Genomic DNA, 16011 nt, shown 5'->3' on the forward strand with positions numbered 1-16011 from the left:
AAAGCTCCCGTTATTAAGAATCAGTATTCTAGACAAAGAAGTGATGGCATATTTCCATTGGTACTCAATTTTTGCATGCAGTTGTATTTAATGATAATAAAGCAAAAAGCCAAGGTGCGAGGTCTTGAGAAATTCGTTTGTTTGCATTTCCGAATGCGACGCGGATGTAAACGGCATTGCAGTTTGAGTAATTGATGGACGGGGTGGGGCACCGGGGAAAGGGGTGGGGGGACTCCTGTTGGCTTTTGTTACATTCGGTGACGCCTGAGTGGGTTCACATGCAAGTAGAGTACGCCAAGATAGTGAGGAGGATGCGTTTAAAAGCTCAGGTACGTTAAACTATATCTTTTGATATTGGTCGTTTAAAAAATCGCTTTAAAACAAAAAGAAAGAAAAAAGGTGGCCTGCGAGGAGAAATTGCGCCCAATACCAAGTTTGAAAAGTTTGAAGTTAGCTGTGGAGCCACAATGGTCCTAAATACCAGTGCCAAGGACAGATTACTTAAATCGTCGAGTTGTGGGGACACAGTTTGCAAACAGGTTGATCGTTATTTACAGTGTTCGAGGGATTGATAACATTTTGAGGAAAGACAAATAATGAAATTTAATGAGACTTTAGGAACTATTTAGCTCTTAATTATGCTATGGTGTACACTTGTAAACTAGCCGTTTAATAAGTGAGGTGTCCTGTTAATAATATTCAACTAAAAAATTGTAAGATCTGAGGCCTTAAAATTGTATGCTATATTAAATTTTTATTTTGCGTGCTTATGTAAGCAAGTGAATTTGGAAAATAAATATTTTTTCGGAAAGGATGGTTTCTACCACCACGCAGCTTATTTATGAATTTGAATAAAAAACATTTATGAGGGTTATTTCAAAATTTCTTTACTGTATGCAAAGTGAGTTTCTGTTGAAAGAACGCTTTCAAATTATTTACTATATTAATCAAGAGTGGGGCATTTTAATTCTTTATACAAAGGCACACTACACGAGCAAGTAATGACTAATGTAAATGACACATCGTGCTCCTCAACGCACGATTTTCCGCCGATTAACATAAAAGGACAGAAATCCCGGTTATAGGAAAATGTTTTTATTTGCTCTTACTCATCTACTGCCGAAAAAACCGCCAAAACTCTTGAGATCTGGCGCCAAATTTGAGCAAATGAAAGAAAAACTTCCATGCGCCTTTTTGAAGGTAGTAATATCTTCTCAAGGATTTGCGATTTAAATAATTGTTCACCCTACGAATTTCTTTAAAGTTATTCCTTTGAAAATATCTCTGCCAATTTTAGTGTTATTAGGATAATTAATCCAGTGGAATCTGCCTAGTTATTTTACACAATCGATTTTCTGCTGGAAGTGACAACAGGTACAGGAAGCATTTGTTCTGGTACCAGCATAAAAATGTAAAGACACTTTTGACCCCCTCTGTCATATCATCCATTTCCAAGCTCGCTTTCCTCTCCATATCCTGAATGTCTCATTACTTCTGAGATCCCTGCCCATCTCTCCAGTGTCTCCCTGTCTGAATCGCTTCAATCAAGCTCCAATCCTGTGCCTTAGCACTGAAATGGCTCTTACTAAGGTTACGAAGATTCACTATTGGCTGTGGCTGTAGTGCATTGTTTGTCCTTGACTTTTGTCCTTAATAGTCAGCCATGCCATTTCCCTCCATGTTTGATGGAATAGTTTTCACTTGCCTGGATGAGTGTGGCTCCAACAACACTCAAGAACGATACTATGTTGAACCAACCAGGGAAGAGACTGTTTGAGACCTGGCAATGTGTAATTAGAAAGGATTAATTAATGCTCTCAGAGTAAAGGATCTTCTGGGAAGAGTGATCATAACATGATAGAATTTCCCATTTAGTCTGAGGGTGAAAAACTTGGGTCTGAAACTAGTAACTTAAATAAAGACAATTACAAAGGTAAAAAGACAGGTGGCTAAAGTAGACTGGGAAAATAAATTAAACAACAAGATAGCAGATTAAGGAAATATTCCATAACTTTCAACAAAGGTTTCTCATTGAGAAAGAAAGACTCTATGAGAATGATGAACATAGCGTGGCTAACAAAAGAAGTTAAGGATTGTATCAAATTGAAAGAAAAGGCATACAATGCTGCGAAGATGAGTGGTAGGCCAGAAGATTGGAAAATTTTAGAAATGAACAAAGATGACAAAAAAGGAAAAATTAGAATATGAGAAACTAGCAAGAAATATAAGAACAGATAGTAAGAGCTTGTATAAGTATGTAGAAAGGAAGAGGTTGAGACTAGAGAATTAATAATGGGAAACAAGGAAATGGCAGAGACTTTGAACAAGTATTTTGTATCTTCAAGGTAGAAGGTACTTGAGGCATCCTAAGAATAGCACAAAATCAAAGGGTAAAAGGGAAGGAACTTAAAACAATCACTATCACTAGAGAAACAATACTAGGAAACCTAACAGAACTAAATGCTGACAAGTCCCCTGGGTCTGATGGCCTCCATCCGAGGATCTTAAAAGAAGTTGCTGCAGAAATAATGGAAGCTTTGGTTGTAATGTTCCAAAATGTCCTAGAATGTGGAAAGCAGATTGGAAAACTACAAATGGTTACATGGCCCCTATTCAAGGAAGCAGGGAAACAAAAAGTAGGAAACTATTGGCCAGTTAGCCTAACATCTGTCATTAGGAGAATTCTGGAATTCATTATTAAGTAAGAAGTAGCAGGACATTTAGAAAATCATTAGCTCAATAAAGCAGAGCCAGCATGGTTTTATGAAAGAGAAATCATGTTTGACAAATTTATTGGAACTTTTTGATGATGGAATAAGCAAGGTGGATAAAGGGGAACAGTAAATGTAGTGTATTTTGATTTCCAAAAGGCGTTGGAAAAGGTGCCACATTAAAGGTTACACAAGATAAAAACTCACGATGTTGCAGGTAATGTATTAGCATGGGTTAGAGAATTGGCTAACTACAAGAAAAAGAGAATTCAGATGAATGGTCATTTTCAGGTTGGCAAACTGTAACTAATGGGGTGCCACAAGGATCAGTCCTGGGCCTCAACTATTTACAATTTTTATAAATGACTTGGATAAAGGGACAAAATGTATTTTGGCTGAATTTGCTGGTAGCATAAAGATTGATAGGAAAACAGGTTAAGAGGAGGACACAGAGCCTACAGAGGGACATAGATAGGTCAAATGACTGGGCAAAAATTTGGCAGATGGCGTATAATGTGGGCAAATGTGAGGTGGTCCACTTTGGTAGGAAGAACATAAAGTAGAATATTTAAATGGAGAGACTGCAGGATGCTGTGGTACAGGGGAATCTGGGTGTTGTCGTGCGTGAATCACAAAAGGTTAGCATGCATGTGTAGAATATAATTATGAAGGCAAATAGAATGTTGGCCTTCATTTCAGGGGGCATGAAGTATGAAAGTTGGGAAATCTTTTTAAAACTGTAGAGGGCTTTGGAGAAACCATACCTGGAACACCATACAGTTCTGGTCTCATTTAAGTAGGGGTATACTACAGTGGAGGTAGTTCAAAGAATGTTCACCAGGTTGATTTCTGGGATGAGGTGATTGTCTTATGAAGAAATGTTAAGCAGGTTGGTCCTATACTCATTGAATTTTAGAAGAATGAAAGTTGATCTTTTTGAAACTGTAAGATTCTGAGGGGGCTTGACAAGGTAGATGCTGAGAGGATATTTCCCTTCATGGGGGGAATCTAGAGCTGAAGGCACAGTTTCAGAATAAGGGATCTCCCATTTAAGATGGAGATGAGGAAGAATCTTTCCTCTGAGGGTCATTAATCTTTAGAACTCTCTATCTCAGAGAGCAGTGGAGGCTGGGCCTTTGAGTATATTCAAGGGTGAGTTAGATTTTTGATTTACAAGGGAGCTGTAGGGTGGAATTTTATGGCCCTGTTGCATTGGGGGTGGGGCCGTAAAACGCAGTGAGCCATTCAAAAGTCCATTGACTGATGGGACCAGAAAATCCCACTGGTGGGAAGGGCCATAAAATTCCGTCCATGGGGTTGAGGTAACAATCAAATCAGCCATGATCTTATGGAATGGTGGAGCAGGTTCAAGTGGTTGAATGGCCTACTCCTGCTCCTATTTCTTATGTTCTTAAGAAGCTTAACACCATTCAAGACAAAGCAGTCCACTTGATCGACACCCCATCCACCACCTTAATCATTCATTCACTCCTCCACTGGCGCACAGTACACACAAGATGCACTACAGGAACTCACCAAGGCTTCTTTGACAGCACCTTCCAAATCCACAACCTCTACCACCATCCTAACTTGGTACTACATCACCATTCCTTCACTGTCACTAAATCAAATTCCTGGAACTCCCTTCTGAATAACGCAGTCGATGTACCTACATCACATGGACTGCAGCAGCTCACCAACACCTTTTCAAAGGTTGTTAGGGATGGGCAATAAATACTTGCCAGCGACGCTCACATCCCATGGATGAATAAAACAATTGAGGTTTGACACTCAGACTGGACCAGATGCTAGTTTTGATGTATTGATCTTAAGTACTACTATGATGAAACACCCTAAAGTTGAGAATATTTTAATAACAAATAAAACATTTTTTAAATGGCAACGCGAGAAATGTATACTTAATTTCCCACCCTTACGTAACTCAAAGAAATGATGAAACTCATCATTTTTAGCAATGCTTTACATGCTAATCTTCCTGATGGGTATTCTAGCTCAGCTGGTTTCATAATATTTTTTATGGCTGAAAATGGGAAATGTCCTTTTGCTTGGGAAGCTAAGGAAACAGAAAGGATTGTTAAGCGTACTTTGGCTGCAAAACACTGACTCTTGTGGAGGCAGTGGATATGCGATTCTATTTGTCAAAATTTTTAAGTGAGATTCTTTACAATGAGAATACTGATTATGTTCCCTTTGAATGTTATGCAGATAATTGTTCTTTGTGGCACTGTGTGAAACGTATGAGTGAGAAAAGGTTACGCGTTGATCTCACTGAATTGAAATAAATGCTGGAGAGAAAGGAAATCTCAAATGAAACAGATGGATGCAAGTCATGAACTGTTTATTGTTTTACAAAAAGAAATGCGTGCATGAAGAGATTGTTGGAGATTTCTAACCACTCCTTGGGGAGCGGTGTCTTGCAATGTGATGTTTTGTACAGAATATGGAGAGTTTTGGTTTAATTTGCTTTGAAATTCTGGTTGGACATATTGTCACCTGTCCCTTAGTTCAAGGATGACATTGACTCAGGATCGTAAGTGTCTGCCATGGGCCTTCATGTAACTGAACAGGCTGATTCTCAACCCACAGATCTTTTAGCACATGGAGCAGGATGTCCTGTGAGGTAATGGGATCTGAAGTGCAGGATTTGCTTCCTTTTCTTTCTTCGCTTTCGTCACTCTTCCTCTTCATTAAGACATTGTGACTCAAAGCATAATTTGGTTTGATGGACAAGTTTGTTGCCATTTTGAATGCAAGCTCCTCCCAGTTATTAATGTCAATACTGCTATACTTCAAAGAGAGCTTCAGAGTGCCTTTGAAGCATTTTCTTTGTCTTGTCCTGGAACAGTGGCCATTTGAGAGTTGAGAAAACAGAATTTGACAGGGGAGATGCTTTTTGGCCATCTGGATATGGTGTCCAGCCCATCAAAGTTAATTTTTCAGGAGTTTTGACTGAATGCTTGTGGAGCTGGCTTCAAGAAGATACTAGCATTTGTTCGATGGTCCGCCCATGAATCCAGAGGATGCGATGGAGGCATTGCTAATGGAATTTCTCTAGCACTCTTATGTGTCGCTGATACAAAGTCCAGGTCTCGCTGCAGTACAGGAGTGTGGTGATGACAACTGCTCAGCACACCAGGGCTTGGGGTTGACTTGCAGAGGTCTTTATTGTCAAACACTCCCTGCCAGAGTTTGTAGAAGACTGAGCTGGTGCAGCTGATCAGGTGTTGGATCTCTTTGTCAAGGATGACCTTTCGAGAGTGGTATGGGAGTGCTCAATAAATTCCAGAGCCTGTCCTTCAACACATATGGGAGGTGGAATATTTGGCTGACCAGGTGTAGTTTGATATATTAATTTTGTTTTGGCAACATTTCAAGGACAGGCCGAGTTTCTTGTATGCAGAATTGAAGAGGTCGAGAGTGACTTGCAAATCTGGTGCAGAGTGGGCAATGACACTGCAGTCACCCGCAAACTGTAGATCATGTATGCCTATGGTGGTCAGTTTAGTTTTGCACAGAGGCAACCAAGATTAAAGAGATTTCCATCTAGGCGGTATTCAATATTCTCACCAGAGGGGAGTTGATCTTTGATGAGGCGAATAGTAACTGTCAGGTAGATTGGGGGCTATGACACAGCCTTGCTTATCACCTGTCTGGATTTTGAAAGTATGTGTTTCAGGTCTCCCACTTAAGACAGTTGCAACCATATCATCATGATGCAGTTGCCAGTTGCAGGATTGTGGTGAAGCTTCTTGGAGCACAGTCCACAGAGCCTCATGATTTACTGAGTCAAATACTTTGTGAGGTTGATGAATGCAGTGAAGAGTTTCTGGTGGTGTTCTCGACATTTTTCTTGGATTTGTATGGCAACAAAGAGATGCTTCTGGAAGGTCTAAAGCCACACTGTCTCTGGGAGAATTTCCTCAACCACAGCAATTAGGTGATTCAAGAGAATGCATATCAGGATTTTCCCAGTCATGGACAAGAGGGAGATACCTTTATAGTTTCCACAGCATGATTTATCTCTCTTCTTGAAGATACTTAAAATTGACACATTCCTGAAGTCAGGGGGCAGTACCTTTTCCTCCCGAACCCATAGGATCAGTGCTTAGAGTTGATGTGAACCAAAAGCCTACCAGCTTTGAAGGGCTCAGCTGGAATACCATCTTTGCCACAGGCTCAGCTGTTTTTCATCCGTTTGCTTGTTGTAGCTCTCCCATTGATGGTGGTTCATCTATGGATTCTACCACACGATACAGGGGAATATCCTGGTGAGTATCAGCTGCCACTGTGGATTCAAGGTTGAGTTGTTGGAAATGTTCTTTCCAGCATTGACAGGTGACATTGTCATCCTTAAGAGAAAAATCACTGTGTGTGTGAAGGGGATTTTATCCATTTGATTGGCCCCAATGGCATCGCTCGAGATCATCAGAGCGCGCAAGCCTCTCCAATACACTCCAAGGTGGCGATCCACAGAGGTTGGACCAAGAAACTAATTTTTATTTTAAGACACTGAATTAATCTGTTAATTGTGTTTAATTGTATGCAGGTGGTAGAGGAGGTGGTGGAGCTCCCTTTGTGGGGGAGGCCACGCTGATGGTGTCTCTGTTCCACCTCCCTAACTGATGTATTGTAAGAGATGTATGTATTTACGTTAGTTACTGACTGCTTAGAAACGCTATGGAGAGAAAAAGAGCTTTAAATACATACCGACTGCAACTGTGGCTTTTGGGTTAGGAGCTGCATACTTGTGTCTGTGAATAAATGTTTATAAAAGTGCCTCAAGATTGATGACAATTCTATCCTTCACCAACTAGCTTTCTGGAAGTGAACAGTCATTGCTGGATGGTGAGGACAGGTATTATTCCTGATCATTATCTTGCAACTGCTGCCTGGAGCCTGGTGGAGCGAGAGGGTGAAGGAGCCTGGGAGGACGGAGTACTTTTGATTTGCTTTGCTTCTGACTCCCCATATTGAGAGGGAGAGAGAAGAGACAAAAACAAGAATTAATAACATCTGCTTTGAGAAAGGGATTGAGCAACTTTTACAGCAAGATGTCAGTGCTTGGGGAACTTTTCATTAAAGACTTACTTGTAGTTGGATGAGGAGGGAAGACAGAGGCTGGAAGATCATGAGGTGGGTATGTATGCATGTGTGTTCCTGAAAATTGTCTAGGCCAGGCTTGTCCAACTCGCCGACCAGTAGCCCCTCTATATGGCCTGCAGAGCCATTGTTCAAAAGGCAGTGAGACAGGCTGGTAAGTTCAAAATGCAGGTAAGTGAAATTTGAGATTTTGCAAGGGGTTGCTCCTTTCCCTCACTTGCTGCTGATAGGCTCAGTAGTTAGGTTTCAGCAGCAAAGGAGGGAGAGAAACAGTCTCCGATTGGAGGAGCCGTGAACACCAGCAACAGTGAGTGTGCTGTGGGCTGCCAAGCCCAAGGGAAGCGAAGGTATGGTGGGGCTGGACCCAAGTAACAGTGGGCCTGGAACCCAGGGAGGGAAGGTACAGCGAGGCTGGAGCCCAGGGAGGGTGAAGTTTTGGTGGGCCCAAGAAGAGCGAATGTTGTGGCAGGCCTGGGGATGAGACGGTGCCATTTGTACGTGTGTGGGAGCGTGCGTGTGTGGGGCGGGCGGGCGGGAGCAAGCAAGAGAGCAGGGGCAAGCGTGGGGGGGGGAGGGAGAGCGGGCAATGGTGAGGATGAGCGAGAGCAAGGGGAGGTGAGGGTGGCCGAGACAAGAGTGGGTGTGGGAGTGAGGGCGGGAGGGAGTGCAGGGGTGGGCGGGGGAGGGAGTGAGAGCGGGGACAGGAGTGAGTGGGCATGGGTAAGAGTGAGACTGTGAGTAAGAGTGAGTGAGTGTCTGCCTTACTCCCAGTCTCAGGTTTCTCACTCACTTACCCTCACCCACTGTGAGTCGGTGTATGTATGTATTGCAGTGGGTAAGCGTGAGTGAGTGAGCTGGACACGCACACGTTGACCCTCTCACACTCTGGCCATTTTTATTAATCCCTCTTTTTTAACAATTTATTGTTATGACATTGCTTTACTTTTGATCATAAATTGCTTAATACCTCAACATTTAAAAAAAATTTTTTTTTGTGTGCCAAACCTTATCTTACTGAAATTTGACCACCGGCCCCTTGAGAGAAAATGCAAATGCTGCCCCGTGTCATTCAATGCCTCCACTCCACTACCCCCTCCCCCCTCCAAACAAAGGAATTGAATTTTTTTAATTCTTCCAAAAGAATTACTTCTCTAAGACCTGCATGTGTTGTCTCTACCTTTTAATGCTTGTATCTACAGGTCAAAATGACTTTGTTTTACCCTTTCAAACTGAGTATGAGTTTAACCAGGCTGTTTCCTTTCATTCCCAAATTTTCGCCTGTACCCCTCAGGAACTAACTCATATGCACTGAAAATAGCCTTTCTCACTGCATCATAATCCACCAATACTTCTGAAAGTGAAGCACATACCTCGTGAGCTCCACCTACCACCTTAGACTGTAAAAGCAATGTCCAGATTTCTTGTGGCCATTTCATCTGTTTAGTAATCTTCTCAAATGCAATAAAGGATGCATCTACATTCCTTTCCTCAAACTTCGGAAGTGCCTGCATAAATTTAAACATTTCCAATCTAAAGCTCAGTGGGGAAGTGGTCATTTCATCCTCAGAAGCTTCCTCAGCCTCTGAGACCTTTTTTTTTAAACTTGTAGTTTTCTAAGCTGATATTCTCCCTCCATCTCCTTCTCCTTTTCTTCCATTCCTAATTTCTCTAGCTCCAATTCCCTTTCCTGTTTTCTTTCTCATATCTTTCTGCTTGCTCCCTTTGGAATACTCTTTCTCGTTCCTTTTCCTTTGCCCCTAGCCTTTTCAATTCCAATCCCCTCTCTCTTGCTTTTTTCTTTTGCTTAAGTTCAAGCTTCTTCATTTGTAACTGAAGTCTCACTACCTCCAACCATGACTCACTGGTTTCAGGTATCCCTTCCAATTTTAAATGCTGTGCTATTACTTCAATTATATCTGCTTTCTTTGCCCCTACAATTAACCCTAACTGCAACTTATCTGCCAATTCTGTTAACTTACCCTTAGATACTTCTTGTAAACCAGTCAGTTATATCATCCATCCCCAGAAAAGTCTTAGCGATGAATAAAGCCATTTTTGCAGTCTCACCACTTTAAAATCCCTCAATACCAACTCCTGAGTTCAATGTCCTTCTCATAATCGTAGCCTTAAGATTCACCAACTCCAAGCCAGTCAAGAATTTTTTAAAATCTCGCAAAGAGCCCCCAATTTTGTTATGATGTGTGCCAGGTGGACCAAATCCACAAGGGAAACTTGGCCACACTATCACAATGGTTTTGCAATTTGTATTTTATACAAGAAGATTTGTGCACTAATTGCAGAAGCAATGAGCCCGGTAACACCTTTAGAGGTTTTAAAAATTAAATTAAAACGCATATTAACAGAAGGAAAGATTTCAAACAAGACTGCAGTTACTTAATACTATAACAAATCCCTAATTAACCAGACTCCCAACTATACACTCTCTTTAAGGCAACAGTCCAAAATAGATTTTAAAGTTAGATAGGTAATCCAGCAAGTTTGCCACGACACCCATATGGCAGTGGAATTCCAAAGGCTTTTCTCCAACTTTGGTTACTAGACACAGCAGACTTCTGCAAAAGTAGCTGGAGGTTTTTTCCAAAAGCTGTTGCACACAATCCTTTTAAGTCTTACATGGCCACCAAACATAGCCTTCCATCCTTCTTTATATATGTTTCTCTCTCTAATTAGATTTTCATTGTTCTTTATATCTTTGGAAATTTACTTTTGCCATAATATAAAAATATTTCATGTTGCTAATATGGTTAGTACCTTTGGGAAAAATAAACATACTGCTTGGCCTTGCTTATCTTGTTGGTTGTAAACATCCTATCATCCTTTTGAAACCTAAACAACCCCTTATCTAAAAATGCAAATGTCCTTCACACCCTACATGCTGTCCTCATCCATGTTTACTCATTAGCATTTCAAACGTCTTTTACAGCTAACTTTTGATAATTTCAACCTTGCAGCCTCTGACTCCAATTCAATTAAATCGCACAGACAGAACCATATACACTCACACTCATAAACCTACTTTACAATAAACCACAATATTATGAAAAATTTGATAGTTTCATGACACAGCTTGTTCCTGCAGAGGATCCATGAATGCCAGCATGCCTACTCCGTGACATCATCGGCCAAGATCAATTGGGAAATATGTTCTGGACTCTAGGTAGGTGAGTGATGGCTTGGCTCCCTGTAAGAGGAGTTCAGGCTCTTTGCCTAGAGCACCACCCACTTTACCGGGGAATCTATCAGAGCCCTGCAGGGAAAGGTGCCTGACTGGCGAACTGCTAAGAGCTGTGAGCTGCAGTCATCACTCACCTAGGGTGCTGAATAGGACCGCTCTGAGGGCTGTCCTACAAGGCTCAAGTGCTGGCCACAAACCAACAGGTGACTGCTTTGCTATGATACTGGTTGCTCACTTTGATCCCTCCCCCTGAGTTTGTTACCAAGGTACAGAAGAAACTAGTCAATTTCCTTCCGGGCCAAAAAAATGCACCGGGTCTCGACCATGGTGCTGAGTTAGGAAGGGTGGTCAGGTGCTAATCTACCTCTGCACCTAGGTGGCAACTTTTATAATTAGATCCTGCAGAGCTAACTGTACACAAGGATCCCCTTAGACAGTATGCACTGACAATGTATTTCTCCCGCCAATTACACAGCCTCAATTATGACACGCAGCTCCTGAGGGTCTATGTGCCTCCTTGTGCAGGCTGCTTGCCTATTAGGAGCTGATCAAGGTCTAGAACGTGGTTGCTTCCAGCCAGAGCTCTTGCCCATCAGTAGTGGTAATAATCCTGTAGGGGCTGCTGCTCCTGAATCCCTGCCTCCCATCAGTCTGAGTTCATATAGCTCGTGGAGGAGAGGGCTCTGACTCCCAAGCTAACCAGAGCTGGGGTTGTACTGGATGGTTGAGGAGCAGACTGGATGTCACCAGAGGAGCTGGTATGACAAGTGTTGGCACCCAGCTCGTGACCAAAGCAATCGAGAATCTTTAAAAAAGAGTGGTGCTCAACCTTGCTGCATTCGATGTTGAAGTGGCTCAGGCGTGTGGATCACTATAATCCGAGCTCACCTCCATCTGGGCAGAATTTCTCATCTGCGCCAGTCCCCGAAATTTCCCCGAGAAGCCTCGGCCCTATAACCTGAGCCCTGAGCCGTCTCTCAGAAATTCCTTCCATGTTATTCCACTCTGCACAGAGGGGTTTCCTGTACTGACTGCTCTTGCACGCCCCCAATTTCCTTGCCTTCACAGCTTTCTGGATGCGCCATGGCATTTCATCCTGCTATCCGGAGGAGGTGGTCACTAGTGGGAGGCTGTCTACTTGAGAATCCTCCCTTTGTCATTGGGAATTTGGGTAGAAGGTATTACAGGCAGCAGCAGTCCAGTGCATTAAGTCAACTCAGATTCCTGAGCTAACTGTAATTTCTGTGGCCTGCGGGAGTTCATTTTTCACATGTACTTAGGACATGTGTGTTTGCAGCCTCTCCCTCTTTCACTACCTGAGGGGGCTGCTCCTCCATATCTGGCTGCGCTTTTGTCCCACGCTCCTGATCTTTAGCCACCTGGCACAGGGGGGAACATGCAGATTGGAGGAGTTCACTGTGGGGCTCTCTTGGGCCTGGCCAAGGTGGTCATCAACAGGTCTACACAGTTGAAGGAATCATTCATCCTGACTGCCTGTCTCTCGTACACAACTACATCCGCACCCAGGTATACCTGGTAAACCTGAGACCTTCAGTGACTGGTGGGCACCAGGTGGGGTGACTGGAATGCATTCTTAATCCTGGAAATGTCACCTTAATTTGGTTAGCTAAGTTTCCTTTAAGATTTTTGGCTGTTTTGTTACAGTTTATTAGTGGTGCCCCTTTAAAGAGGGGCACTTAGTTCCCATTTATTGGCAACCTCCTGCTTGAATCATGAAATATAAATGCAGGCAGACTGCAATTGTTGTTGGGTTAGGGGGTGCTTGCTTGTAATCTGTAATTGTGTAAATAAATGTTTATAAAAGTGTGTAAAGATCGACTCACCAACTGGCTTTCAGGATATAATAGTTTAGCCTATAAAACTTGTTTTTTTGTGCTTTTCCCCCACCTTCACACTACAGTCACTGGCTGAATTTTCAATAGTATTGGCCCTACTCTTTGAAATACCCTCTCAAAAAGCCATTTGCCTCCTTTTCTCTCCATACCTTTTAAATGGCTTCTCAGTATGCACCATTTTGGCAGACTCCCACACCACATCTCTTTGTTCATTAAGTCTCCAAATATTTTCTACATTGATGGCACTTTGTAAATGCAAGTTGATAATTTCTGTATCTTGTTGTATCTTGTTTTATATATTAATTAATCTGTAAGTAAGACTGATCAAGTGATTTTAGTGATTTGCTTTGACTGGTCTATCAACGTGTTTTCTGCTTTTTTGGAGAAATGAAAGAAAGTGATGGCATGCTTGTGATCCTCTTACCACAATTAAGGATAATTGTTAATCCTGGGCAACTATCCCATAAACAACATGGAAAAAAACATCTTTGAAAAATCCTCTTTGGATTTTAGGAGAACCAGGATAAATTTCTTAAGTTTTTTACTTGACCACCAAAAATTCACCAGCAAAGTCTCATTCTGGATAAACGTTTTTCATAATATTTCTAAGGTTTCCACGACTGTTTAGCCAAAGTTACAGTGGTGAGCAGACAAAATGCTACAGAAATTCACCCCCAGCCTCCTTACAAAAATTGCTTTTCTGCTATGGGGGAAATAATTGGCAGCAAAAATTAGATCAATACTCTCAAAAACCAAGTAGTTGAAGCAAGATGAATCCTAAACTGCTTTATATGCTGTTCCTAACTACAGTGAGCTAGATTTGTTCCTTTGTCCAATTTGAATCCTAGCACTAATTAGCATTTTTAACATTTTATATCATCTTCCCAACTCTACCTGCATTTTCATCCTCTTAGCATGTATATCGCTTTTAAAGCAATGACAAAACACATTTTTTCCCTTCCCCCAAGTACCCCACCCCAACCACCACCACCATCAAGTCAAGGCACTGGTTCCTTGTACATATTTCTTCTGAGCTAATCCCTCTCAATATTTGCAGTGAAGCACTTCATGTCACAGGATAGGATTTTCCAGACCCATTGTGGCCGGACCCGGCACAATTCCATTTACTTTCAGCAAGACCAGATGATCCCGGTGGTGGGCAAGGCTGGAAAATTCCGCCCATAATGCTGCAAATATCTAGTTCATAATTCATATGTTTTAGAATATAACTTTTAATTTTAAGTATTAAAGTTTTAACTGTAGATAAATGGTGGCATCTGGTTAAGAAATAGGCAGACATCTCAAGTGAATGCATTTCAAAAAAGCTTGAAGTTAATTTATGGTTATAAGCTAACCTATGTTTACCTTCAAGGTCAGAATTAGAAGCGTAAACACTGAAAAATGGATGATCAGCTCATTTCTGACATCTTGGTAGAGCCAGGGTGTCTATCGTTATCTCCATAGGAGAAGCTAAAAGCTAGCAATTCTGGGAAAGAGGGTCATGAACTCCATTAGCAAAATAAATTATTCATATGGGTTACAGAATCAAAGAGTTGTGTTGAAGATAAAATCAAAAATCAATAATTTATATTTCTGTTTGAGGTTATCACAAAGCCTGCTACATTGTCATAGAGATGTCCTAAAGATGGGTTATTTTGTTTAAGTTATCTGCATGTTTGCTCAGAAAATATGCAGTTGCAGTTTTGCTTTGGTGCAGGCTGCATCTCACTGGATTTGAAGAGCCAACAGGAGATGACTATTAGTCAGGCCTGCACTGAAGCAAAGAAAATACTTTATTGCTCACAGCACAGAATGTGGGTCGGCTCAAGTTCAGTTTGGATTTTGTGAGGGAAAAACAATTGGAAGACATGCCTAGTATGCAGCCAGAGGAAGAAATCTACAGTAATCCACGCAGAGCCTTATGACTGAAAGCAGTCAGCAGAGTTAGTTTGGAAGCTGTGAGAAGGCAATTAGGTATCTGCCAGCAACCAGAACAAGGAGTTGAAACTTCCAAAGTTGTGAGGTATTAAATAAAAGTTGGAGTGTTGCTTAGCCAAAAAGTTAATGGAAGGATTCCCATAAAATACTACCTCGGCGAATAGCTGGAACACTGAGGAGAATTAAAATGAATTCGGGAGGGCTGTGGTATACCTTGTAGGCTGGTCGCTAAAGAAGTGAACGAAGATTGTTGTAATGCACAATGGAATTCTTGGGAGGGCTGTGGGGCAAGTTAAAAGTAGAACTGAGTTAACAGGATAAATAATTATGAACTATAATGTTAATAGTGTTTGCTTTGTTTAATTCTTTATTTATACAATGAAGGTTGTTTTTGTTTTAAAACAGTGAAATCTTGTGGTGTCGTTCTGCCGATTGATTGCTGATGTTCAGATTTCTTTCAAAACATTAATGGCTTCTAACAGGATCTTAACAATAGTCAAATATTTCTTGAAGAAAAAGGTTACCATACACCCCCACTTGTGTTCATTTTTACATATTTGAATTATCTCAACACTTGAGAACACGTTGGTTCTCAATTTACCTCTTCAATAATACATTTCTCCCCCAAAGCACTCCACGACTTATATTCCAACAATTTTTCCACTCTGCCTTGACCACCTCAATACTTTTGCCATTATAATTTGATTTCTAGGTATTACAATTCTTCAGGTAGTTATAAAATGGTAGTGGCACTAATTAGGTTTACAGAGGCAGCAATTCAAGCAGTTTAGGGTCTTAATTTATTGCCAGTGGAAAAATAAAACACACAATCAGAAGATAATTGCCATCTTTCAAATTTACTTTGCCAATAAACTCTTCATTTATTCTAATAAACAAAATATTATGTGTTAGAGCAGTTGCCATGCAAAATGGAATTCAATAAGAGACAACAGCTTCATAGTTCTTCAGGGTAATGTTATTTATTCTTATTTGTTTGCAAAGTATCAAAATTCATCTTTTTAAACACCTGCGTTACATGGAACATCCAAAAGAAAGGCCATTATATTGACAGTGACCAAAAGTGTAATAATCTTTTGAGCTTCATAAATGGTTATTGAAAAAGTATTAATGGCTGAAAAGACTTGGGGAAATTATGATTGAACTATAATGCTCATTATTAAGAAAGAGA

General features: G+C 41.2%; 1 protein-coding gene across 4 annotated transcripts in view; it reads left to right on the plus strand.

Moving 5' to 3' along the window:
• Window positions 1–269: 269 nt before the first annotated feature.
• The window catches only part of elavl4 (ELAV like neuron-specific RNA binding protein 4), a 129278-nt gene continuing 113536 nt past the window's right edge, over window positions 270–16011 (plus strand). For all 4 annotated transcript variants that reach the window (XM_041208734.1, XM_041208737.1, XM_041208735.1 and 1 more), the window contains exon 1: window positions 270–329. In XM_041208734.1, the coding sequence (XP_041064668.1) occupies window positions 279–329 (51 nt within the window). In that variant the 5' untranslated portion in view covers window positions 270–278. The remainder of the gene's footprint in view (window positions 330–16011) is intronic.

Source organism: Carcharodon carcharias, chromosome 16, assembly GCF_017639515.1.
Source record: "Carcharodon carcharias isolate sCarCar2 chromosome 16, sCarCar2.pri, whole genome shotgun sequence".
NCBI lineage: Eukaryota > Metazoa > Chordata > Chondrichthyes > Lamniformes > Lamnidae > Carcharodon > Carcharodon carcharias.